The sequence below is a fragment of the Paramisgurnus dabryanus genome, chromosome 1, assembly GCF_030506205.2.
Source record: "Paramisgurnus dabryanus chromosome 1, PD_genome_1.1, whole genome shotgun sequence".
In the NCBI taxonomy this organism is placed as follows: domain Eukaryota; kingdom Metazoa; phylum Chordata; class Actinopteri; order Cypriniformes; family Cobitidae; genus Paramisgurnus; species Paramisgurnus dabryanus.
Genome location: NC_133337.1, coordinates 49,718,161 through 49,746,078, shown reverse-complemented (window position 1 = coordinate 49,746,078; position 27,918 = coordinate 49,718,161). Strand labels below are relative to the sequence as shown.

Sequence of the window (27,918 nt, the reverse complement as noted above, 5' to 3'; positions counted from 1 at the left end):
TAATATGATAATATGTTCTCTTTGAATTAATGAAACCAGGTCATGAGGTTTTTAGTAAAACACACAATCAAATATTTAGCATTATGAAACTTTAATAACACTTTAAGGTATAACAATGTTTCACATTGTTCACATAAATAAGTGATTATAAAAATTATCTGCAATATTCCATTGTTTCTTTTTTTAAACAAAATAAAGAATTACAAAAGGTTGTAATATTGAAACAGTATTAAAGTGCATCAGTGTAAAAATTAGAAAAAGAAAAGTGCAGTTTTAAAGAAGTTCCTTCATATGTCAGCATAATACTTCTAAACAATACATCTTATTTTGTGCCTGATGGTAACATAAACCTTATATACAACATAACATTATATACCCAACACCAATCTCATATACTCTTATCTACATACTTTACAGTATATACAGAATAACCCCTCGAAAATGAGATGGTTCATCCTTGAAAATAAAGAATAAAGAAAGAATAAATAATATACAGTTTCGTGTTACTAATTAATGTACGTACACACTGTCAAAAAATAAATAATTCAAAACATGTTACCCAGCTGTCACTGAGGCAGTACCCTTTCAAAAAATACACCTGAAGTGTTCATATTAGTACCTCAGATGTGCATATTGGTACCAAATGTATACTAAATGGTACATATTAGGACCTTTATTGGGGTACTGCCCCAGGGCTACATGTTTTGAACATCTTCTGCACATTCTCTGCACACACACACACAAAAAAACTGGGTGCTTGCACATAACCTTGCCCACTCTTACAGTATGCCTTCCTGATTAAATAAATTACTACAAGAACAAACTACTTATTGGGGTGCCAATGAACCTTTCACATTTCTAATGAATTAAAGACTTAATGAAGTGTCTCATCTTGTTTCATCTCCTCAAGAGTTCAGCATAAAAAGGCTGGGATCCAGGATGTCGTAGAATAGTCAGTTTTACCTGGAAAAAATAAATTAAGGAATAAAATGAACATTTTGTAAAGTTCTCTAGTAATATAACAAAGTGCATGGTTCTTGGTCTTACCTCATCTTTTGTAAGCCTTCTTATGTATGTCTGTATCTCATCTACTGTCTCTATTTGAAGGTCATTGAGGGCCAGGATCTGATCCCCCTTATGAAACAAATGTGAGGTCTCAGCCTTACACTCGTACACACTGGAGAGGAAGAAGATGAGAGATGAAGAAGAATGATAAACTTCATTATTGTAAGTATTTCTCATGTTAATGGTCATCTGTGAGAGTTGTACCATGGTTTTCCTTCTTTCTGTGTGAATATTAAACTTTTACAAAGATCATTTCGATTAATGCAGATCTCCTTCTGAACCGGTTTGTGTGTTTCACTAAAGAAAAAAACCAAACAACATTTTTATAGATTTAATAAGAATCTTTCTTTTGATTAAGTAAGTAATATGTATGTCAACCACTCAGATTGTGATGGTTAAAGTCTGAAATAATAAAAATCACCTCTTGTTTGGAAATCCCGTATTCATCTCAGTAGAGGCACAATTTCCATTAAAGTCTGGAAGAGACCCCATAGAGCATCCCAGCTCTGCACTGTTTCTAAGATAAAGAAGGGAAGAAAGTCAAACAGGGTTTGTGAAAGTCCTGCTTATCTGTCATCTATCACCTGTAAATACATAATAGGAAATAAGAAAGGAATAATTGACGACAGGGCGTTTAATTATACGAAAATATTTTCTAATAATTCAAAGGACCCAAGTCAATTATTTCTTACATATTCACAGATGATCATGACAGATAAAAAGGACTGACACGCGAACATTGCTCTGGTGACACACCAACACAAACATTGTTCTGGTGGATATTTTAAGACTGTGAAGTTATTTTTGACAGGTTAGGTGTGTGTTTTACAGAAAAATCAATCAACACCCGTGAAACATTTCTCAACCTATCAGAATAAAGCATTCAACAGGCCTGTGGTTTAAAACTGAAATAATGTCTGACATGCTGTATGAATACAGAAAATTGTTTTACCGTTTCATTGGATTTTCTGCACCATCACACAAGTCCTGTGAAGAATCAAGACCGTTGGTGGACATACTAAAAAAATACAGAAAAAGATCTTGTAAAACACTTCAGAACACAACCTTCAAAACTTACGTTGATTATCAAGATACTAAAACAATGCCAAGCATTTGCTTTCATTCAAAACCAGACCTGTTTAGCAAGACTTGAAAGGTTATCGTTTCTGCAAACAGCAGTTTGTTTAGTAATGCTACTGTAAGTTTTAAAAACAGATTTGTTTGTAATCTTTAAATAAACCATCATTAGGGGCATCAGGGTGCACCTATCATTATACTAATACATAATCCCTGTCAGTAAACCAGTGGCGGCTCGTGACTGCTCATCCGAAGGGCGCAAATTCAAAATATGTGTTTGTTGCGTCATGTGAACCATGTGCATCACGTGTCTTGTCAAAATAAGTGCCTGCTGCACATGCGTCACAAAATACACACAAGACACTCCCTTAACGGTAAACTCTGAAATTATGCGAGTATCTGGCAAACGCGAGCTTCTCTTTTATCGTAAACCCTTCAGACGCGTCGGCAGCAGGCACTTATTTTGACAAGACATGTGATGCACATAGGATCACTTGATGGGCAGGACACATATTTTTAAATTACGAACCACAAACATGTTGTGACGAACTTCGCATGGATCGCCCTCAAAAAAAGCAATAAACTTTGACTTTATCATCAGTAGTGTTTCAAACAGGCTATCAATGTCAAGTGTTAAACATTTTGTAACAGTACACAAACAAAAAACACTGATTCATGTGCTGATCACTTTCAGAATAAAAAAGAAGGTACAAAAGTTGTCAAAAGTTCCTACTGGAAAAAGGTGCATGTTGGTACCTCAAAGGTACCTTTGAAAAGGCACCGTCCCGTGACAGCTTTTATACTTTTTTGAGATTGTAGAAACAGTGTTACACAACTAACACAACAGTGCAGTCTAGTGAGGTAAACAGCAGTGTTTCAGTGTAAAGACTTCAAATTTACTTTTTCTGAAAGAATGCATCCTCCTCCTGTTGGTTCTGTTGCAACACCACACGTCTAATTAGAAAAATCAGAAAAAGAAATGAAAATAAATGACGATTTGTCTTCTGACATTGTATTGCATCAGTGCACCATTACTTTTAAAATATTATTGTACGAATAGGTATCTTACGCTAATGTCATATCCATGTATTCATTGTTGTCATCTGGAGTTTCAGGCTGTTCCTCTGTATCATCATCATCATCATCAGTAAAGTAAACCTGTCAAACAATCCATGTCAAACAAAGATTTGAGTTTAGTTGTTCATGTTCATATGAATGAAACATATTATGTAAAAAATTGTGTGTGCAAAATATTGTAAAACATTGCAGTACATACAGAACTCAACTCCTTTCGAGTGTTATCAGGCACTTGATAGAAAAGTGTACCTTCAGGTAGAGACTGCCTGCACATGGAAGTTGGACTCTGCAAAAATGGATGATGTACCATATTATTAAATCAGTTGGACCCTGCGTTTTCCTGCGTTGACTAAAAGATCTCAAATATTTTGAATTTAAGCTAAAATGCATAAATAAATATGCAGGGTTTCACCTACTATATTTTCATAACAATGTGGAGACTTGGGTATAGGTTCAGATTCTGCTCTTAATCTGTCCTGTAATAAAGATAACAGTATGTATGAATACAGTAAGCTGTATAAATAAATACAGTGGATCCTTTTGAAAACTAAATATAATTTAATTGTTACAAAATATAAAACCAAGTGTCTGCCAAAAGAGCATTACAATGTTTTTACCTGTTGAAGGTCATAGTCTGTTTCTTTATTCTGTGATGTTTGAGTCTTTATAACTTTCAGTAACTCATTCTGCCAGCACTTCACGTCTTCACTGAAAACACAGGAATATGACACAAATTAAACAAATACTTTAAAAAAAAATTCTGCCATGTAACGTCTTATGACACATTATGATTGCAATGAAAGTTATGGAGTCACAATAGCAAACCTGTTTTCTCCGATGAGGAAATAATCTCTTGCATATTTTGTCATGAAGTCCTCCACTCTCAGAAACAGTACAGAGGACGGGAGGCACTTAAAGTTTTTGCGAATCCATTCCCACATTTGATGTTTCTCAGGAGCAGTACAAATCAACCTGACCCTTTAAAATAGGAAAACACTCTCAGTGTATTGTAATGTTGTTTAATGTATTTATTCAAGAAGTATTTGTTGGTCTTTTCCTTACATAGAAAGGTCTATTTTTCCCAAAGGCTTCTCCATTTTTTCTCTATTTTTATAATATGCCAGCTGATAGTTGTCCTCATCCGCCTTGGAAAGTACAAAGAAGCGATGCCTCCATGATTTCTGCAAGGATAAAATATAAACCAATTAAAGAGGGATTATCTTCGAAAGACGCAGTCTATTTCATTTTCACGCTGAAATGCAATAGGAGACGTACCATGAGTTTTGCAGGCTTAGAAAGGTTAGGGGACTTGTACAGGTATCCAGCATACAACACTTGCACCTTTGGTGCAGTTGCTGCTGAGAAGTAAATGAGACCGATTAATATTAAACATAGAGAGATTACGCTGAGTACAAGATTTTAATACAATTTCACAATAGCTATCAGACTTACATGATTTATTTCTGCTGAACATTTGAATGCTGTCACTTTAGTGCTAAAACAGACGCGAAATAAATGAATTGTGAGTAGGATTGTTTACTATCAATTTACTTAGCTACAGTACATCAGATGTAAACAAATTAAAAAAAATAACATACCAAACCGTTGCAATTATATAATAATTTTGCATTTTACCATCTTTATGAATGCTATTTTACCATTTTGTATCAGTAAAAATATTTTTAACAAAAATAGAAAAAGACATGAAAATAATTTTTCAAAAAATAACAGAACAGAGTCATCAGAACTATAGTAATATATTTCATCATAACTGTACTGTATTACCTTAGCAGATGTGACAGTAAAGTGTCTTCTGTAAAGTGTCCTGCACTCACAATGTAGCCTACAAGGAAGTTTCAGCTTTTTTGTTTCTATTAGAAAGCTATGACAATAAGAGGAGGTGGAGTTTCTGGCTATTTGCAAGGTCAAGTTAAGGTTCCTCCCCATTTGTTTGTTTAGGCAGTTTGTGGAAATTACCAATCAAATGTTGATAATAATGCCTTTACCAGTAAGTAAATCACACTGACACAGCAAAAGTAATATAAAAGAAAAACTAGCACATGCATGTTGCCACTTTACAGTCAAGGCCGCCTTAATGCACGGGCTTACCTGGGCTGAAGCCCAGGGGTCTCCCAAGTTCAGAGTTGTTCATGAACCATGTTCGCGTTCATGATGTACATATCTATGGTTCATGATGAGCTGAAATGGTCATATTGTTTTGTAACTTGTAAGGTTTTCTGTCAGTCACTCTAATTGGCTTTATGCCCAGCTGCACTACTTGCGGAACTTCAGCCAGCTCCTTGTTTCCTGTCTGCCATTATTGGACAAACTGATTAATCCAGGTGTGCCTGACCTCAGTAGTCACAAACAAACTGATTAATCCAGGTGTGCCTGACCTCAGTAGTCACAACAACAATAATCAGACACACCTGGATTAATCAGTTTGTCCAATTATGCCAGACAGGAAACAAGGAGCTGGCTGAAGTTCAGGAAGTAGTGCAGCTGGGCATAAAGCCTATTGCACGTTACATGGCTGCTGATTGGTCCGTGGTAACTTACCGTGAAATAAAATTTCAGACGTAACATATTTTTCTATTCCGCGTAATGTTATTAAGTGCGCGTTGTCAACTTGGCATTCCTGCATGGTAGACTGAGTGTGACAGAGAAACAGGAAATAATCCACCAACAAATGAAAGAGTAATTTCTAAAATTTCATAATGAGTACTGAGGTCCAGGTCTCTCTCTCTTTGGCATGCAGAAGTCTCTCCAAACGTGCGCAAAAAACTGTGCCGCCAAATAAAGAAAGAAGTTCCCGCACATAATGCTGTTAATTGTTATAAAGTTTAAGTTTACTCGCGTTTATATCAGCTACTCGTCCGCAGCTGGAGCGATGTAGTTTGATGCAACGTTAGCTCACAGTACACACATCTTAGAAAGACGAGAAAGAGGTGCAAAAGGTGCAAGTCTAAGAAAGTTAAGAGCGACAAGACCATCTCAAATGATCATCCCCTGATAGCACCATTCATATTTATAATCTCCTTATCTAAATATCTTATATACAGGTATGTTCCCTGTCTGTGTTGTGCTTATTCATACTTGTTCGTTATGCTTATGTATGCATAAATACTAAATACAATGCATACTATCTTCAATACCCTACAAAATAAATAACTGATTTAAAAAAAATTCTGTCTATAAAGACTTATCTTTTGTTATCATTAATGCATTTTCACTTTTAAACTAACTTTAACTTCTTATATTTGTAAAACTATTTGTGAGCATTTAGTTAGTGAGTAGCAATTTTCTGCAAATTTGTATATTCCAAAAACTATAAAAATATTTTCACACATTTTGGTTTTATTATCTGTGTGTGGTTGTTAAATAAGGTGTCTTGTGTTTATGCTCAAGTGGGCTCAGTAAAATGTTAATAACGAAATTATGGTGTTTTCTGTGTCAAAGAGGGAAAACTCACTGTTGAATATGTCTCGAAAGAAACGAATGCATTTTGTGATGTAGATTACTTAGATATTACACTTAAAAAAAATTCAGACTATAAATTGAGGGGATGGTCGGCCTACAAAACCTTTCAGTCCCAGGGCCTCACATTAGGTTAAGGCGGCCCTGCCTACAGTATTGTGTAAACCTTATCACAAATTGATTTAGCTTTCTAATTTAGCTTACATATGATTTTATAGGTGGCGTCGCTTTCGCATTTTTCAGATTGCACACGTTTATGTTTCAAAGGCAACTAGTTTCTGTCAGAAACTAAAGAGGTGTGTTAATTGGCTACCATGCCTTTTTCTCTCTACATGCAACTGGGACTTTTAGGGGTTTTCTTTTAACGTCATTTCAGCTAATACTATTCAATAAAAATTGTCCTCTCCCAATTCTTTGTTTGAATTTTGTTTGAATTCTTTGTTTGAACACATACTTTTATGTTTGCATATGCAAATTCTTTAGAGTACAATGCATTGTTACATAAACTGGCATTTGGCTTTGTTTCCTAATCTCATAGTTACATAAAATAATAGATATAATAATAGATGTTTGTGTTTTTCACAAGACTTTTTAAGATGTCAAATAAATCGTTGGTGTCCCCAGAGTACGTATGTGAAGTTTTAGCTCAAAATATCATATAGATAATTTATTATAACATGTTAAAATTGCAACTTTCTAGGTGTCAGCAAAAATGTGCAGTTTTTGGGTGTGTCCTTTTAAATGCAAATGAGCAGATCTCTGCACTAAATGGCAGTGCTGTGGTTGGATAGTTCTGATTAAGGGGCGGTATTATACCGGTCTGACATCACAAGGAGAAACCAAATTTCAGTGACCTATTTTTTTCAAATGGTTGCAGAGAATGGTTTACCAAAACTAAATTACTGGGTTGATCTTTATCACATTTTCTAGGTTGATAGAAGCACTGGGGACCCAATCATAGGACTTAAACATGGAACAAGTCAGATTTTCATGATATCTCCCCTTTAAGGAGTTACAGTATTAGTGTGCACAACGACAGGAAACTATACAAGCAAATTACAATGGAAAACAAGTATTCACTTTTATTTGAAAAAAATGATTATAACGATTACAATTCTGTAAACATAACCCAGCAAGCAATAGCCATCATTTCACTGTTAACTATATACCTGATATAGTCCAGCTAGGAGTAACTCACTTATAGCCAAAATAAACTTGAATTTGGTTACATGTCATTTACATGTAAGCAAAGTCAACAGTGATTACAAGATGTTTGGTTTCATTTATTTACTTATTTTATTGTATTTTGGGCTATGGTTGACGTCTATTACATTTTCATTTACAGCCCAAATTTTGCTTTGTTTTAAATAGACGTCTAGTTTGTATTTGGATGCTGGGAACATAAAGGCATTAAAACATATAATCTGTCATCTGATTATTGTGAAAGTCAAATTTTTCGTCCTAAAAAAATATATGGGAAATTACATTGTATTGCCTTAAGATACAAAACACACATGGGAGATTTCAATCAAAGTCTATAAAACCATCTTGTTCAAACACTTGATAGCACAAAAAAGTACATAATTTATACAATACAGTTCTAAACAAACATGTACAGGTTATAATAGATTTTACAGTTTCACATTTTCTTTTCATATCAAAGCAACATAAGAAAATGAAAAGCATTTCTTTATGAAACACGAAATATACATCTGTTACAGTATTTCCATTTTTTTGTATTGTTGTACAAAAAAGGCTACATTTTCTGAAATTATAGTCTGCTGGTCATGTACACGTCATCATATCTGTGTGAATTGTATTGATAAGTAAATTCAGCTTTTGTGGTTCATTTTATTGTCACGTTCACTTTATTTGTGCTGAAGTAAGCATTTTGTTTGCAACAGATTTAGCAGATGCATATTTGATTATGAGCAAAGAAATAAGACTGCATAAAAAGTATAAAACATTTAATACATATACAAAGTAAAAAAATTCAGTCTTTTCAAACTGTTTGTTGACATTCACTTTTCAATAAGCAACAAAAGGTACTTTGGAGTTCAGGACAAAGCCTGAAAGTTCTTATTCATACGGACAATGCAGGCAGTGTCACAGAATCTTCTTCATGTTTCTGCTATCAGTTCTGTCATGTGAGCAAAAGGGACACACAAAAAAACTAAGTGTGATGTGTGGAAGTTTGCATACCTCTTATGCTGTTTATACTGTATGTAAATCTACCTGATCGCTTTTGTAATCTACAGGACTGTCATAGACCGGCTCGTGGATCAGAGATGGGAGCATTGGCAGCTCATGTGTATTATATTTTATGAATCCCAGATCAGTGTCCTGTCATTAGCACAAAGTAGTTGATGTCATCCTATTAACTCATTGCACAGCTACAAATGAAGTTTAATAGAGTTCTGCTTTAGAAACATTAATGAATTATGTGAAAAGAGCTTCACAAATAAAAATAAATTTTAGTGTTACTCCAATGAAGTGTTACACTTCACAAATCTAAATAAAATGGTTTTGCTACAATAAAAATAGTAAAATAAAATGGTCCCTAGCTGTCAATGGGGCTCTATAGACCTTTGCACCTAAAGAGTTCATATTATTACCAAAGACTGCATATAAGTAACTCAAAGGTACATATTGGTACCAAAAGTATACACATCTGGTCCTAAATGGTACATAGGACCCAGCTCTAGTGATGCAACCCATTTTGCCCTACAGTGTAGAGCTCAGTGCAAGGTTTAAAAAACAGAAATAGCAAGCAATGTTTCTAAAATAAGCAAACCTGTTTTTCCTCAAGAGAGAACAGGCGGCACGTTTGATCAAATCAATACAGGTGCCAAAAAGTGCAATGGGTGCACAGACTTGGTATTTAACTCTATTCAATTAAACTTATTTTACAACCAGACAGCTCCTTCCACCCAACACACCTGGTTATTTTCAATTGTCGACTGTGGAAGTTCACTGATGTTTTGAAAAGTGCCAAATACCTGCACAATAGATACTTAGGTTAATTAATCAGAACACAAACATGCACTTATTGAAAATAAACAATTTCTGAGACACATCATAAAGAAAGAAATATTAAAACTATACCTTGGGATTGAGTAGTCTGTGTGGACGATTATTTAAGGTTTCAAATAAAGCATTAAACCATTTTTCCATCTCCCAACTGCATAGGATAAATGTTTTATTAAATATATAACAATGCCTGAAACAACTTATAAAGTCTGTATAACACCTACAGTTAAATTAGCATTTAAGAATGAATGACTTTATGTAGAAACACTTTTAATTCAACTTTAGTAAATAGTAAGTGCTATTATTTTTACTTATAGCTGCATTGAAAAAACAACACTAAATAACGCAAGCAATTACAGGACGAACCTGTTCTCTCCGATAAGGAAGTAGTCTCTTTCTGGCACTTTCATAAACATAACACAAGAAGACGAACATCTGAAATTTTTTTGAATCCAAGTCCACATTGCTTGCATCTCAGGGTGCAAGAACATGTATGTGACCCTTAAATAGACAAGACAGAAAAAATACTGCTTACGTAACAGCAAACACTTTATTATTTATGTCCATTTAGTTTACATACTTAGACAGGTCTATGCTCCCGAGTGGTTTGCTGTCCTCTGGACTTTTGTAGTACTTTAGCTGGCATGTGTGGTCGTTGCACTTAGAAAGGACAAAGTACCTTCGCTTCCATGATTTCTGCAGAATAATGCAACAAGTGAGAAATGAGCATTCATTAATGTGTTATGAATTGTCATACGCTGAAACCTACAAGAGTCTTGAATTGATTCTCAGGAGGAGATTTGTAAAGATATCCTGCACACACTTCCTGCTTGGGCCCGTCTATGTAAAAGACATATTCTGAATCTGCAAAGACACAGGGTTTGTTGTTATCTTCAGTAATGTATCTCAGGGACCATTTTTGATATATCTGCATTAGTCTAAAGACTTAATAGATAATAAAATATTATAAAGACCTACCTGCCATGATATAGTTGTGGTGACCTATGAAACACTTTATCTGAACATGAGAACAAATCAAGTCATTTTACAAACTGCTACAACAGAGACACACCAGTGTGTGTTGAAGTATGCGTTTACAGTACCAAACAATGGATACCATTATGAGGATCTTAGACAAGGAAATAGGAAGATTTTAAAAAGACCAGTATACTGAAAACAGAGCCAATTATTTATAATTCATATTGCCAAAGATTCAAAATTGCCAAAATTCATTATATTTTTGTTTTAAACACTGTGAATTTAAATATAGATAAAGAAATTGAATTAAAACTTGAGGATAAGTGACATTTGTCTCTGATTCTGCAATGAAAGAAATCGCTGCTGCATGTCAAGACATTTTATCCTGCACTGCTCTTAGCTTGACTTGTACTGTACGCCCCTAATAAATCCCACCCATTAACCCTTCGACCCTTATTTAACAAGCTAATAAACAGTAACCATCACTGACCCTGTTATTGTATTATGGAACACAAACATCCTTACCTTTTACTACTGCAACAATTAATTAAAAAATGAAATAAAAATATAAACGTAAAAATGACAATTCAGATGAAATAAATACACAGCTACTGTACCTGTTGTGTCCCTGTCTTTAAGGATACAAATTGTGGTTAAAAGTATGTGACTAGCTTATACAACAGGTGAGAATCCTTTGAAGTGATGTCACAAGAAAGGCGGAGGTTTAAGTTTTTGCTATGCACTTATAGACTAAATCCTCTACTAGAAGTAATAAAAACAAAGCAAATAGAAGCATAAAGATGTGAAGACCGAGCCAATGTCACAAACAGATCACATTTTTATTCACACTGTAAATGACAGAAAAAAAAAAATACAATAAATCCATGGGATGGCATTTAAAAAAAACATTTTAAAATAGATGCATTTGTTTAAAGCAAAGCATTTATTTACTTAACAGGCTAGAAATGAAGGAGCTCTTTACACCTTCTAACGTCTCATAATCGGTCCTCATTTATGTCCAGGAGACTCAATAATAATCTTACATTTTAATCCATACATTTTTCATATTTAAAGGGATAGTTCGGCCAAAAATGATATTAAGCCCATGATTTACTCACCCCCACGCTGTCCGAGTTGCATATGTCCCTCGTTTTTCAGACAAACACATTTTCGGATATTTTATCAAATGTTTTAGATCTTTCAGTTGATTAAATGTAATGTTACGGGGTCCACCCATAGTCCACGACCTTCAAGTCCAAAAAAAGTGCATCCATCCTTCACAAATTAAATCCAAATGGCTCCAGGATGATAAACAAAGGTCTTCTGAGGGTAATCCACGCGGTGTTGTTGTAGAAATATCCATATTTAAAACTTTATTAATGAAAATAAATACCTTACGGTATTGCCGCCATCTAAGACTCCTCTGTATTCAGGAGAGAGTATTAGAGTAGTGTAAGCACTTTTCTTAGTGACGTATGACAAATTCGGAGGGCGGGGACACAGAGCAGCAGCAGAGTAGCCTCCGTAGGTTGCGTAAGCTCTCATCCTGAATGCGGACGCGACTAAGATGGCGGCGCTACCGGAAGGTAGTTATTTAAGTTTATAAAGTTTTAAATATGGATATTTCCACAACAACACCACACGGATTACCCTCAAAAGACCTTTGTTTATCATCCTGGAGCCGTTTGGATTTAATTTGTGAAGAATGGAGGCACTTTTTTTGGACTTGAAGGTTGTGGACTATGGGTGGACCTCGTAACATTTCATTTAATCAACTGAAAGATCTAAAACATTTTATAAAATATCCGAAAATGTGTTTGTCTGAAAAACGATGGACATATCCAACTCGGACAGCTTGGGGGTGAGTAAATCATGGGTTTAATATAATTTTTGGCCAAACTATCCCTTTAAAAGCGTTTTTGTGCTCCTGCGCATCCAGGTGTGTTTAGCAAACCTGCGTTGTCGTCCAGTTTATAGGCGCATATTACTAACGAGCTTATTAAATAACAAAAACATTATTGCGCCATTGAATTTAGACCAGGTTTTTGTTGGTTAAGTTGCCTCAAATTAGCAACGCGCCAACAATGCGCCTGAACACACCTCGTTTTCAGACCAGAACGCCCATGGGCGCAAAATTGAGCGCAAATGCATTTGCTATTTAAACAACGTGGCGCTAAACGTGAAAATGATAATTGCGAAGGGTTGAAACTAGCAAAAGACAATTTCGTCGCGCATTGCGCTGCATTGCGCCGGGTGTATGATAGATCCCTAAATGTATTAACTAAATGTATTAACATAACTAAAGCAAATTCAACTTGCAAAAATATTTTTTTATTGTTGTCAAATGTAATTTCTTGTTAGTTTTTGTTTTTATCAAAATCTAAAATTGTTTGTTGTTTATCATCACCATTGTTACGATTTCATGACAGAAAGATATGTGCTTACCAGAATGACAGCGCACAAGTACTGCATCCAGTAACTTACCTAGAAAAATTTATAGAAAATAATTTTTACCTGCATCCGTCCGGTAATTATACGCTCATGTGAAAGTACCAAAGTATCACCCTCAACTTGTCAACTTATCAACTGCACTGTCAGTCTAGTCATGCAATTGCGTGTGTAGGCTGATGCATTCCCAGAAGCTTCATGAAACTCTTGGGCAAGACGAGAGAGTGTAACATTGAACCTGCTTGGTCTAATAAACCTCTGCCCTAATTTTAAACAATCCTTAAATGTCCAGTATCAATCAAAAAGCCATTAAACTGCTTGCTTATTACAACAGTCCCCTGACACAGCACCTCATCCATTAATGTCAAGCCGGAGAGTTGTTGCTCAATGGCATTTTGGCTTTCAGGTTGTTATTGTCTGTCTTTTCTAAAGGTGCGGCTGTAGAGAGACAAGTAGCAGCTGCAGGTGGTTTGGCATGGGCCTCAATCCAAAAATTCCCATGCATGTCAATCATAGAATCAGTCATTACAATAGGGTCATGGCTATTTTTGGTGCTACTTGCACCATAATTGTTTCTGGACTATTTGGAATTGGTCCCACACACACATTATCAAACTGGGCATCCAGACCTAAACAACCAAACTTCAGCTGTTGGGTCAACTGCATCAAACTGAGAGTGTGATAGAGGCATTAAAGTGTTTCCCCACAATGTACTACTCAGGTCCAGAACAGCTCCTTTAGTCCTCAGGACTTATGCCTGATCACCCCAGCCAGATTTATGGTTATACAATGCGAATGCTTCCCAGGCCACTGGATCAACAGATGGGCCAAATATGCACCACTTCACCTCTTGCCCCCGCCCCATCCTTGGCATCTTATGGGTACCGTATAAAGCCTAATGTTTGGAGTCTAGGCAAGTAGTCCTTTGCTGGTGAAGAAAGAGAGCCGAAAGGATGGAAACTGAAAACCAGACCTTAGATCGAATCAAGTTGAAGTTAAGAACTGGCACTACTTCAACTATAAAAGCTCAGGTAATGATTCAATTTGATTCTACATTATTATTATTATTATTAACAATACATATTTGACTCTATAAAAACATCACATTGAAGGACACCACAAAGAAACATCAGCAGAACCTGAAGAGACAAAAAGACATTTTGGCTTTCCGAATGCGAAAGCTGTCAACGAAGCAAAACGACTTCAATGTAAGTTGGCGAACACCCGCTTATGTCTGTAAGTACAAAAATCCTTAACTTACAGATTTTCTTATTTCACACAGAGCAAGACTGCCACTCTTAAAGAGAGAATAAAGAAGAAATATGACAACATGAAGAGGGTTTTGGATGAAGATTTGAAAATAACACTTTGCCAGTTGGACGCCGAGGCTGAAGCCATTGAGAAAACTATTGAGGACAACATTGAAAAGTGTTACCGCCTCACCCAGGAAATCGAACAACAGCTGTCTGAACTCTCTACACATTTGGAGAAACATCAAAACAAGGTGCACATTTAGTTCATATCATGACTAAGTAATGATTATGAAATTAGAAGCATCAAACTTGATTTTAATCATTGATTTTAATCTGTGACATGGCCTTACTCAGTCAATATTAAAGATATTAAGGTTATATTTTCACAGAATGTTCTTTACATCATGTAGGATAATTTTATGTAAAAAACGAATTTTATTAATTACTACAAATTATCTGTTTTTTCACAATTATGTATAAGTTATTGCTCTATACACAAAAATTCATGTTTTTTTTACTTTAACTTAAAATTGAAGTTAAATAATTCCAACTTGTTTATATGTTGTGTCAACTATATGGTATACTATATAAACTATATAATTTAAATAGTAGGTTCAATTGACTTGCACGCAGCATTGCAGCATTTTTTTTACAGTGAAGCTCTCCTGCACCCATGACTCGTATCTCCCTCTCCTTTGCATACAGATGGCAGAAGTGGAAGAAAGGTACACAGGGGTGCTGGACTTATATTTGGATGAAGTGCCTTTAAGGGTTTGTGTCAATTATGGCAGTTTGAGAACATATGGATTAAAGAAGTGAACATCTTGCATAGCTTTGACGGAAGCAACTTAACTCTTTCCCCGCCATTGTCGAGTTATCTCGTCAGTTAAGTAAACATATGCATGAAAAACATGTTCTGTTATACCGCACTTACCCAATTTATAAAAATTATTTTTTTATAATTATTTATACAAATTATTTATGTATTTTATTGATTTTACACTCTGTGTATGTTTGATAATCATTCTGAATCTAAACTTTATCAAAATGACTTCACAAAAATGCAATTATTTAATCTTTTTGCAAAAAATTTTTTTTGAAGAAAAATACCCATATTTAAGAGTTACTAGAGAAAAAACTTTTTTTCCATGGTGTTGTTTGTTTGAAAGCAGAATTTTCCTGGAAGGCATTTTGTGAAACTTTTGTGAAAATCTGGCAACTTTAAAAAAAGGCTGGCGGGGAATGAGTTAAAAAGTGATAGTTAAACCAAAAATGAAAATTCTGTCATCATTTACTCACCGTCAAGTTGTTCTAAACATGTATGAGATTTTATTATTCTGCTGAACACAATTGAAGACTTTTTTGATAAATGATAGTAACCACACAGTTAACGGTACCCATTGACTTTTATAGTAGGAAAAACAAATACTATGGAAGTCAATGGGCACCGTCAACTGTGCGGTTACCATCATTTATATCAAGTTTTTTTTTTTGTATTTGGCAGAATAAAGAAACTCATACAGGTGTACAACATGAGGGTGAGTAAATGATGACAGAATTTTCATTTCTGTGTAAACTATCCCTGTAATTGGTTTAAACAACTTCACGTTGGTTTCATTTAAGAGAAGGACAGGAAAATGTAATTAATAAGCCTGGTGTTAAATCACAAATACATACTTTGGGCACTTCACTTAAAACAATCGTAAAATATTTGAGGAGCTCAGATGCAAAAGCCTCTAAATGCCATCTTTGTCAAAAATGTCAGACTATAGAGGGTTTTGCATTTAAGCTATTCAGTTACTCCCTGCTTTTCGAATGCTATGTCCTTACATCTGCTTTTTTGTTTATAGGATAATGGAGACCCTAAAGATGACCGATCCAGAATTCATACAGATGGATGAGTTTAAGAATAAACAGCTACTTAGTTTAACCATCAACCTGTTGTTGTTCATACGCTCTCAGGTTCCTGTCACCAAGAAACTCTTCCAAAGCTGTGAGCATCAAATTGCACCATTGTGTTGTGAAGATTATGTTGCACTTAGTGTGTGCCAAAATATCATGTCAACATGTTTATGCATTTAGTAGACACTTTCATTTGCAACTTGATCTGCATCCTGTATCGGTTTGTGCATTCTGGGAATATGAACACATGACCTTAGTGCTGCTCGTGATATTCTGTGCCACTTTAACTACAGGAATTCTGTTTATTCTTTTCCTTCTCTCAGATGCCCAGCAAGTCATTCTAAACCCTGACTCCGCTCATCCGAAACTTCTTATTTCCCCCGAGGGTGACTCAGTCACGTATACTGAAACCTGGCAGGAAGTACATGAAAACCCTTCTCGCTTTGACACTACCCTTAATGCGATTAGCCGACAAGGCTTCAAGGATGTCCGCAACTACTGGGAGGTGCAGGTCGCTGACAAGACATACTGGGAACTGGGACTCACATACCCCAACATTCCTAGGAAAGGAAGAGAGGAGGACTGCTGGATGGGCCGAGGCCCCACATCCTGGTGTGTCGAGTTTTTCAATGGTGACTACACAGCCTGGCACAACGGTGTTCCCCATGAGCTCACCAACGTAACCGGGAGAACCTTTCAACGTATAGGTATCTTTTCCAGCTCGAAGGGAGGTTTGGTTTGTTTCCTAGGGGCAGACACCATGACACCCCTATACAGCTTTTGTGCAGGCACCTTCACAGATTCCCTCTACCAGGCTGTCTGTCCTGGCCATGACAACCAGGGAACAAACTGGAAACCATTGTTAATTTGTGATGCTTCAAGATTTGCCCCTGTTTTGTGATGTACATCCAATAAGGAAAAGGGTCAGATGAGCTTGGTTTCTGACCTTATCAAAGGGAAGCATATAAAAGTCATATTTAACTGAGACTTATTTCAAGAAATTATTTGTTTTAACTTATCTGGGCCATTTTTACAATAGATGCATGGGGACAGATGGGTAATAGATGGTTAAACCTACTGTATCACAAGTAATACAATAGCTGCCTCTGTGCAAAACAAAACATCAGAAATGGCCTATAACTTTGTAAACGCTACAGTGTGCTGAAAATAGCACCTGAGAATAGTTATGCACTGTGAATGTAAACTAACATGTGAGGGTATAATGAATAGTTTTTAAAAAACAGGCATGTGTCAGCATTAAGTCCCTGTGCGTCCATTTCCATTCATGTCTTTTCTTTGATCTGGTTTAAAGAGCATTCGGGACCAAGGGTCAAACTAAACTAAAAAGCTATAAAACAAACCTTCCATGAGCCCCATTTACTTCCATAGTAGGAAAAATAATTCTATGCAAGTGAATTTTTTTTACAAACATTCCTCAAAATATCTTCCTTCGTGTTCATCAGAACGAAGAATTTATTACAGGTTTGTAAAAACATGAGTGTGAGAAAATGATGACAGAATTTTCATTTTTGGGTGAACTATACCTTTAGGTTTAGAATTACTCAGATGCATTACAACAGGGTAAACTTTGACCTGGTGGATCAAACATTAAAGACTGCGAGAAGTTTACTGTTACAAAAACAGCACATAATGTAATTGAAATAATGGCAATTATTATTATATTTAAAATGTAAATTATAACTTTAATGCAATTAACTGCTATAAAAAGTAAGAATGCTGTTATTTTGTCCTGTAAGAGAGGTCATGTATCTAACGCTACGTCATATCCTTATGTTGTGACTCTAGTGCGTCGTTACATATTTTGTTGCACTATAAAATTAAAAATGTTTTTTTTCTGTTGGAAACAAAAAAATAAACATGAGAGAAATAATGTTTTTTTTTTTTTTTTTTAAATGAGGACATGACCACCCGAATAAGAGTTTATCGCGTCATACAAACGCTCGTGACTCGTCGTGGTGAGGTAAAAAGGCCACGCGAATGAAAGGCCGTTCATAAATCCGTTAAGTTTTCAAAATGAGAAGAAAAGGACAGTCGTACGTTTTAACGGATTTTACGATTAGTATGCGTTTTTATAGACGCACGTTCATTATGAAATAGAAGAATTGAAGAAGATACAGTTTTAAAAACTTACAAGGAAATCCAGCTTGATCTTGACCGGTGACTGAATTCCCCGAATGCGGCACAAGATGGCGCTCGCACTGCAGGTATTTTGGCAGCTGAATTCACTTTGTTTCATTCACTTCTTCAACTGGACTATTATTGAAGTAATGTATGGAATAGTGTATAAACAGAAAAGGTTTCAGATACGGTCACATTATAGTGCTCGAAACAGTACACTTAAGAAGCCAAACTCTGAATATACGCTTTACCAAACTGGATATCGAAATGCAGTGGAAAAAAATGTATAATATTGACAAAATTTATATTTCAACAAACATTGGATCCACGGGTCTTCTCAGTACTCATTACATTTATTGTAAAATGAAGAAGTGGAGAAGTAAAGCCTTTGAAATTCATGAACATACCGTGGAAGGTTTCCTGACCTGGTGGACTTTGTAGAAAGAGATGCTGAGGTAGTCAGTGATTTGTTGAATGGAGATCCAAAGCAAAAACAATAGTTTGAGGCTGTTTAAATCAGCATTTAGAAGATGAAACAAATGAAAAACAAAAGTTTATTCTCTGTGTCTGTGGCTCAGTAGTACAGTAATAATTTAGGCTCATTCATTTATGATTAAAGTAATGTTATAGCCAACCTTAAGAACTGGTCAAATAAATACAAGCAAAAAGATGACATTAATTAAAATGAGCTGTATTTATACATACAGAAATGAATAGCTGATCTTCGAAATGTGGACAAGAAATTAAAGCAACACCAAAGAGTTTTTTTTACCTTAAAATAACGCTTCCAAAACAGTTTCAGTCGTTCATCCACTCTAAACAGGGTGAACAGCACTTTCACATTCGCTTTGCAGCCCTCTATCGACCAAAACCGCACTAAAGAAGTTTCCAAACGTCGGGTAGTGGTCCTGTAGTCCGAGTGAATACTACAAAAACTTGCTTTACGGCAGACCTACAATCCAATCAGAGCCAGCTATGCCTCAGTATTTATGACAGTGGTAATGAACAATTACGCTTCTAACCTGTAGGGGGAGCAAAGAGCCAGAGTTCTTTAGTGTTGCTTTAAGATTCAACCTCGAAGAGCCAATGCCTTTGAGCCATGGAAATGACTTGTATTTTATTAAGATTATCAATGTTTATATCTCATATAGTAAAAGTGGCAGCAATCTTTAAAAATCGGCAAAGCAACATGGATATTTCACACTGCCAATTGACAAAGGTCAGATACTGTATGCAATATCGTCATTTATAAAATATGAAATGATATCACTTAAACTCAAACATTAAGCAGCACAGAGGAAGAGCTATTCTGCATCCAAATGTCCAGCACAACGTAAACATTGGTTTCACACACAAACAACACAGCTTCCCTGAATGTTGTGACCGCTTGGTCGAGTGAAGTGAGTCGTTCATTCGCCGGTTAGTTCTGGCACATTCATTGTGTCTTCACTGCTCGTCCAGAAATGTCCACCTTCTGATTATTCCTTTGATATGTTGCTTAAATGTATGTTAAAAATAGATATATTGCTCAAGTATCAGACTGAGGTTTTCCTCTATATGGCAGATCAAGAAACGGACAAAGGATTACATTTTGGTTAGTATTTACTTTAAAAATAACAAATTAAAAGTCTATGGTAAGACAAGTCTGAGGAAGCACAGCATGTGAATGTGGTCTGCTCAGATCATTTGAAGTAGAGCTCTTTAGTCAACATGGAGACCATACACGGTATTTGTTTCTTCTCGCTGAAACGGGGATCTTCTGACCAGGACTCGAAGCTGGTGGCCACCATGTAGTTGACCCGTGTGAGGATCTGCATGATCTCAAGTTGCTTGCCGAACTCATTAAAAACATCACAAAGGGCCTGAACGAACCAGGATCCTCGGCCCGGATTCCTCCAGGAATAATATCCTAAAGTAAAAGAGCACACATGTAACAATTTCTCCCTGCATGCCCTAAGATACGTAATTTTAACCAAGACAACAATAGCAATCTCAGAATTCACTGCAAAAAGATCAATGACAAGATAAAAACCAAGATGGCGGACAAGGTAAGAGAAATTATTATTATAATTATTATTATTGTAAATCGAGTCCAATGTGTTGCATGCCGTCCGGATTAAAGCTCACACGCAGAGTACACTTTCGCTTACAGTGAGTTTAAGATTACAGAAATCTCTTAGGGACTTACTGTACCATAATTAGGCCTACGGTTTAAGTTACGGTCAGATGAAAAATTACAGAAGCTTCTACAGTATATTACCAGGTACAGTAGAGTATGCGAACAGGAAGTCTGCCTCTACGGGAATTCTTTGGCTTGGGTTGGCATCAGTCTCTGTTGTGTCATTGGACGGCCCCGAGTCTGTCTGTATGCCTTCATCAAACTCTGAACCCCGACATGCCTGCAAGTAAAAACACATGACCATGTAAACATCCACCTGAAGCACACATTAAAACGACTTGCTGTGCATCATAAGGTATATACTTTTATTAGGATCAAACCCATGCCCTTTGTGTTGCTTATGCAATGCTCTACCACAGAGTTATGTAGGAGCAATTAAATAGCTTTGAAACAATAGACACCATTGTATATAGGTCCTCCTTTTTCTCCTCTACCGCCTTCTCCTCCCACAATCCTCCTGTGGCTCTGCTTCTCTTACCTGGATGAAAAAGAGTTTGGGTTTCCCCACAAGGCTCTTGCACATGTCTCCTCTGAAGAGCGTGGTAACGTTCTTTATGGGCATTGCTCCATCCGTGCCGTAAATCATTCCCTCCTCGCCATGGCTCAGCAAAACGCAGGCAAAACAGGAGCTGTCACTGTGGTCCTCTTCCGAGGCTGCCACACATATGTAAAAAAAAAAAGGTAAATACTTACTATTATTTAACTTTAGCTGTCTTTAGTCTGCCCTCTTGTATTTTTATCTTCAAAAACAAACACCATTACGCAATCCTTTAAACATCTACCACCTCAACCACATTCCGCAAAATTTCCATGACATGGTTTTAGATTTTTTTTTACTCTACTGACTGATGCTTTCAATGTTTTCCAGTAGCACAATTCTTTAAAGGGACATTCCACTTTTTTTTTAATATGCTAATTTTCCAGCTCCCCTAGACTAGAGTTAAACATTTGATTATTACCGTTTTGAAATCCATTCAGCTGATCTCAAGTCTGGTGCTAGCACTTTTAGCATAGCTTAGCGTAATCCATTGAATCTGATTAGACCATTAGCATTGCGCTAAAAATAATAATAAATATTTTTCCAATTTAAAACTTCACTCTTCTGTAGTTACATTGTTTACTAAGACCGACAGAAAATTTAAAGCTGTGATTTTCTAGGCAGATATTAAACTGGCATAATAATCAGTGACTTTGCTAATGTAACATGTCTGCAGGCGTAGTGATATTACGCACTGCCCGAAAATAGTCCCCCTTGGTTACTTTCAAAGGCAGGGGACTATTTTCGGGCAGTGCGTAATATCACTACGCCAGCTGCCGCCATGTTATATTAGCAAAGTCCTTGATTATTACGCCAGAATGAGAGTATAGTTCCTAGCCATATTGGCCTAAAAAATCGCAACTTTTAATTTTCTGTAGGTCTTAGTACACAATGTAACTACAGAAGAGTCCAGTTTTAAATAGGAAAAATATCAGAACTCAGTGGTTATTTTTTAGCGTGATGCTAATGGTCTAATCATATTCAATGGATTGTGCTAAGCTATGCTAAAAGTGCTAGCGCCAGACCCTGAGATCAGCTGAATGGATTCCAAAACTGTAAAACTCAATTGATTAACTCTAGGGGAGCTGGAAAATGAGCAAATTTTTTTAAATAGTGGAATGTCCCTTTAAGCCGTATTCGTAAATCAAATTCAATATCTCGTTTCAGATTTATTTATTCAAGTTTATTTGGTTGAACACTCACCATTTCTAAGGACCCGTTCCATATTATTACAGGTCTGGTCATTGTAGACTTTAACGTCAAAACCCAAGCTTTTAAAGCACTTGTGCAGCTCTCCCGCATCCCGATCTGTTCCATTGCGCACATTCATCCCTTAAATGAAGCAGGGATCAATTAGTAAATAAAATGAATATTCAATAAACCTCTTTCACTACTCCATTAAACCAGCAGTTATTAATACATATTTTCTTTTGTGAATATGCACATAATATGCACCCTGTATGTTATCAATGTAACAAGAAATTTGTGATATGCTAATCTATTTTATTAATTCAATACAGGCAGACAAACACACCTGTTCTCTCATCAAAATTCTTGTTGTTGATGATGATGCACTTGCCCACACGCCGATGGCTCATCTTATACTGGAATGCTGGTGGTGAAACAATCCTGTAATGGCTTTCAGCAGATTGCTCCTTATTCTGAAACTTGCCATCCTTCTTCTTACTGAGTGAGTGAAAGAAAGAGTCTGTTAATTCATCTGTTACCTGACATCTCAACCACATGAGAAACTGTGGTGTTAAGATAGCACAATTATCAAATATAGACAAAAATATATTTAGTAAAGTAACAAAAAAAAAGAAACACTGATACATGTAAATGATCAACAAAACCTCAAGCAACTCATAACCCTGCATGTCAGTTAATACCAACCAGGTTATCAAACCTCGTAAATCTATTACCGTTTGCCATTTTCTATTATTAATCATAATATAAACTACATACGATTATATTCCACATGCCTGAAAATAAAATTCTCAAAGATGTCTCATATCTCCATTGTAAAATTTCCAGGAGAACCGTTCAGATTGAGTAGCCCATAGTGGCTACTGGATGTAGAATATGTGCCTGTATTCCAGAAGAGCTTACTCATCACGTTACCTAAACACAACAATGGGCTCCTCTCTATACACACTCTCTACCTTACACACCAACATAGTGGAGCGAATCATTGTTCCACAGATGTCCCATGTGATCTGGGGCAGAAGCCTAACAGTTCCCCCCGCTTTAGACCCTAGTCCCTCCCTACCTCATACCCCATCTGAGCGCTCTCCTACCTGGGCTCTTCATTTAAAGGTACGCCACTCTGCATTGAAACGTATTGCTTGTTTCTATCTCGGCTGAATTTGTTCCAAATTTAGTCTCTTTGGATGGATTTTTTCCTTGTGGGGTGATGTGATGTGTGCTAGGATCCTGGCATGCTCTATACTCTATAAAGAGAGTAGTGGTGGCTCCGCTGGGCAGGGGCGGTGCACGCTACCTGAGTCAGCACCAACGCCACCCACCAGAGCTTTCGAAAGGCCTATTCAAATCACAAGGGTCATGTGGGACATTGACAGACCCTATACTGTCAAACAAACAATGAAGTGACACACCAGTCAAGTCACACAGGGCAGTCAAGCTCAAAAAGTGACAAGAAATGGTTAGTGAATGGTAATAGTAAAACTATTAGAGCATCAAAATAAAAAAAGATTTGATTCTGATATTACCATTTGAAAATCTCTATAAGTAATGACCCTACAGAGGTTTTAAGTACAGAGAAACTCAGATCCTGAACTCTAATAAATAAAAAGTTGCATGGCTGTCATTTATATAGCAGCCTGTGGCGCCACCTAGTGTGGGACATAGACTTTATGTTTGGAGACTACGTTTAAACTAATAATGGCCACTAAAGAAACAGTGTATTTTATAACAAACTGTAATATCTAATGCCTGCATTTGTGGTCCATCCTGACACCTCATGAATGAATAAACATATTTATTTTGTCACAAGTCCATGTCAAGTCTCAAATCTTTAAGGGCCTCATCCAAGTCAAGTTTTAAAGGGATAGTTCACCCAAAAATTAAAACTTTGTCATAATTTTCTCATCCTCATGTTGTTATAAACCTGTATAAGTTTCTATTTTTGGTTGAACACAAAATAAGATATTTTGATAAATGATGGTAAACACATGGCTGATTGTAACCATTGAATTCCATTTTAGGAAAAAATATGGGAGTATTGTGATAAATGATGAAGAAGATATTTTTAATAAATGATGGTGAGCACACAGTTTCCGGTACCCATTGAATTTCATCGTATTTGTTTTTCCTACTATGGAAGTCAATGGTTACAATCAGCTGTCTGCTTGCCATCATTTCTCAAAATATCTTCTTTTCTGTTCATCAGAAAATTTTTGGGTGAACTTTAAGTAGTGTTTCAATTCTTAAATTCCCTTTAAGGAATTTCCACATGCTGCAGGTTTGTTTTACTTATCCTCTATGGTACATTCACACGTTAATGCTTGACGGAAGGCATGTCTGAAGCGTGGCCAACAGCCAATCACAGTGGCCGCATGGTCTTGCATAAACATAATTTGCTTGCTCTGCACTAGGCTATTTGCATTAGGCGATCTGATTGGCTGACCCATGAATTGGCGCTTGAAAAATGTTCAACTGCTGCCACAAGCAAAGGCAGTGACGAGGCGCCGACAATTCAGTTTGGCAACACATGTAACCCATTACACCTCATGTAAATGTACCGTTACAGAACAACGTGTTTCTTATATATCTATTACAAAGTGTTATGTCTACAGATTTCTTTTAAGCAAAAATGCATGAGAGATTTCATTCTATTCAATTCAGTGTCGATTTTGAGAGAAACATTTTTAAATTATATACCTGTTTTCTTGTGTTGTTGTTCACAGGCCTCAAAGTTAGAGTAAAGGTCAAGGTTAAGTCTTAAAGGAATAGTTCACCCCAAATCGAATATTCTGTCATCATTTACTTACCCTAAAGTTGTTCCAAACCTATATAAATTTCTTTCTTCTGTTAAACACAAAAGAAGATATTAAGATAAAGAGCAGTATTATTGTTTCCTTCTATGGAAGTCAATGGTGCCCCAGATCTGCTTGGTTACAAACATTCTTTTAAAATATTTTTGAACTTTGTGTTTAGCAGAACAGAGAATATTATGCAGGTTTGGAACAGCATGAAGATAAGTAAATGGTGACAAAATTTTAATTTTTAGTGAACTGTCCCTTTAAAACTTTATATCTTCTGTAAATCTCACCCGCCAAACAGGAAAAATCTTCCTTTCCTGTCAGGTTTTGCATCAGTTTCATCTTCTTCCTCATAGCTCTCTTGGTCCTCTGTCACATCATTCTCAGCTTCAAGAGTTTCTTGATCCATTCTGAAGGATAAGAAAGAAAATGGATACACTTGAGCATAAACAAACCTAATTCATGTTAGCCTTCATGTTTAGAATGATTCACCCATAATAATAACTGTAGCAAATATGTTATTTTAAAAGAAACTACTGTTACCATTGTAAATATAGTCATAAAGTGTCTTTACAGTTTATAACTTTTATATATATTAACTTAAATAGAAGTGTCTCCCTCTGCAACCAGATCCTCACTTTTACTTTCACTTTGTAAAGACGTATTGGATGTATTCAGCTTTTTCCTGAATTCTCTGTTTATTTTAAGCTCATATTGTAAATAAATCCTCTGTGTTACTGTGATTTGTTAACTTTAATGTTAAGGAGTGACGAGGTGTTTCAGGATGACAGAAAAGAGGTTTGCCACTTCCTCATTCACACCCACAAACGCGACACGAGCCGCTAAAAATTAAACACATTTTCAGTTTGTAGCTATTATTATTAATGCTACAATTCTTATAAAACACATTAGCGATACATTATGTAATGTGTTGTAAACGTTAAAATGATTCGCGATGATGTGAAAAGATCCACCTAAACCCGATAGCATTATGTATGCATTGATGTAACATACAGTATGTTGAACCTGTTAACGCAATTTTATTTGTTATTTCCTCACGTTTGAGAAACCCGATCGAACATGTTTATAAACGTAAATACGTATTACAGTAATGTATAAATATAAACATATTTATATGGAAATAAAGTGTCAAATTCCTAAGTTTCAACGCGTATTGTAGCAATGTAACGCAAACATCCGTAGCTACTGCTGTTAAACAAAGATTAAAATTTAGCGTAGCTAGATGTTTTCATAACATGACTGTAACTTTATTGTCCATAAATTACTTACATTTCTGCCGGATTAGCTTTAATTCTGTTAAAAGTTCTTCCAGGCAAGATCTACGCTGTTGTAGATCGCCACATAGAAAACGAAACCACTTCCAAACTTTCCTGCTCTTTTTTTTTTTTAAGAAACAGAAACGTAACACTTACAGTAGGAGGAATCTTCCTGTTTATTAATTAAATACAATAGAAAAGCTTTTTAAACAACGGAAACGTGCTGTAACCCACAAATATGTAGGAAACTAATGTTAAAAATTTCTGCAATTATTTTTGTATTAAAACATATTCATATTTTTACTATTAAACAATATTGCAATTTTAACAGAACTACAATGATAGTTTTTAAACTATTATTTCCTTTATTATAAGACAAAATAAAATATATACAAAATATATAAACAGCCAATAAGAGACTAGAATATACTACTTTGAAGTCACATTCACATTTACATCATTTTAATTTAAAGCGCCCATAGTGCATTACAAGGGGTAAATTTTTATCAGTATGTGTGTCATTTGGGTTTGAACCGATGACGTTTAGCACTGCTAATGCAATCCTATACAAGGAGCACAGTCGCTTAACAGTGCACTATACAGTTTATTTTATATATCTATTAATGAAATTACATAAACTCTCAGGAAAAAGTACATAAGTACAAATTTGTACCTAAAGCAGTGGTTCTCAAACTAGCGGCAGGACCCCCTTGGGGGGGGGGGGCACGAGATTGTGCCAGGGGGCCCCAGTATTATGACATTTTATAAAATACATTAATTTATCATAAATTCTATGTAATTAAAACTCATAAAAATAAGGCTACTAGCCATCAGCACTAGAGATTTTTTTATGTAATGAATTTTCTGTGGGGGTGCAAAGATATGCACCCTACACAAGGTGTGGTGCACGCCAAAAAGTTTGAGAAACACGGGGTCTCATTCACTAAACATGCGTACGCACAAATTTGTTCGTAAATGTGCGTTCGGACGTTTTAACTTACAAATCATGATTCAACAACGTTTATACTAACATTTCTTCTAAATGTTTCAGAAAAACGTAAGAATAACTTAGACCACACCTATCCAATAATCATGAACAAGGAAAAAGAACGCTATAATATATATCTGTGTTTTATATTTTATATATATTTTTCATGATTATTGCATACATGTGGTCTAAGTTGTTCTTACGTTTAAAATAAAATTTATTATGAAAGTTTTTGTTGAATCATGATTTGTAAGTTAAAACATCTGTACGCACATTTTACCAACAAATTTGTGTGTACGCATGCTTAGTGAATGAGACCCAATTACCTAAAAAGTGCATATTATTTCCCTGACAGGTACATATTTGTAGCACACATTTATGCATGTCTGTACCTAAAACATTAGTACACTGTAAGGGGGAGTGCACACCAAAGCTTTTTTACATGGCTGAAAACGCCCGGCAGACAGCTTTATTTCAGCCGACTGCCAG

General features: G+C 35.8%; 3 protein-coding genes across 4 annotated transcripts; 1 reads left to right on the top strand and 2 right to left on the bottom strand.

Moving 5' to 3' along the window:
- Positions 1-93: 93 nt before the first annotated feature.
- LOC135744465 (pleckstrin homology domain-containing family S member 1-like) lies at positions 94-13,649 on the bottom strand. Its single transcript, XM_073814426.1, has 22 exons — positions 13,219-13,649; positions 10,705-10,744; positions 10,496-10,590; positions 10,307-10,422; positions 10,093-10,227; positions 9,802-9,877; positions 9,636-9,695; positions 8,932-9,039; positions 4,672-4,708; positions 4,495-4,577; positions 4,282-4,400; positions 4,045-4,197; positions 3,837-3,927; positions 3,636-3,695; positions 3,419-3,505; positions 3,212-3,300; positions 3,043-3,096; positions 2,018-2,083; positions 1,487-1,582; positions 1,270-1,362; positions 1,048-1,177; positions 94-963 (listed from the first exon to the last, which is right to left on the bottom strand). The coding sequence occupies exons 1-22, from the start codon at positions 13,222-13,224 to the stop codon at positions 898-900; spliced, it is 1,860 nt and encodes a 619-aa protein (XP_073670527.1). The 5' UTR covers positions 13,225-13,649; the 3' UTR covers positions 94-897.
- Positions 13,650-14,031: 382 nt separating this feature from the next.
- LOC135744501 (probable E3 ubiquitin-protein ligase TRIML1) lies at positions 14,032-17,292 on the top strand. 2 transcript variants are annotated; one of them, XM_065262667.2, is made up of 6 exons: positions 14,032-14,183; positions 14,265-14,360; positions 14,435-14,656; positions 15,111-15,130; positions 16,256-16,398; positions 16,631-17,292. In XM_065262667.2, the coding sequence occupies exons 1-6, from the start codon at positions 14,106-14,108 to the stop codon at positions 17,206-17,208; spliced, it is 1,137 nt and encodes a 378-aa protein (XP_065118739.2). In that variant the 5' UTR covers positions 14,032-14,105; the 3' UTR covers positions 17,209-17,292. The 2 variants fall into 2 exon arrangements, with proteins under 2 accessions (XP_065118739.2, XP_065118738.2); XM_065262666.2 differs by having other exon boundaries at positions 15,039-15,130.
- A 1,687-nt stretch (positions 17,293-18,979) lies between these two features.
- casp7 (caspase 7, apoptosis-related cysteine peptidase) lies at positions 18,980-26,561 on the bottom strand. The gene is made up of 7 exons (XM_065262592.2): positions 26,455-26,561; positions 25,455-25,574; positions 22,698-22,849; positions 22,367-22,495; positions 21,104-21,279; positions 20,707-20,845; positions 18,980-20,355 (listed from the first exon to the last, which is right to left on the bottom strand). Exons 2-7 carry the CDS (start codon positions 25,571-25,573, stop codon positions 20,129-20,131), a joined length of 942 nt encoding a protein of 313 aa, XP_065118664.2. The 5' UTR covers position 25,574; positions 26,455-26,561; the 3' UTR covers positions 18,980-20,128.
- Between the last annotated feature and the right edge of the window lie 1,357 nt (positions 26,562-27,918).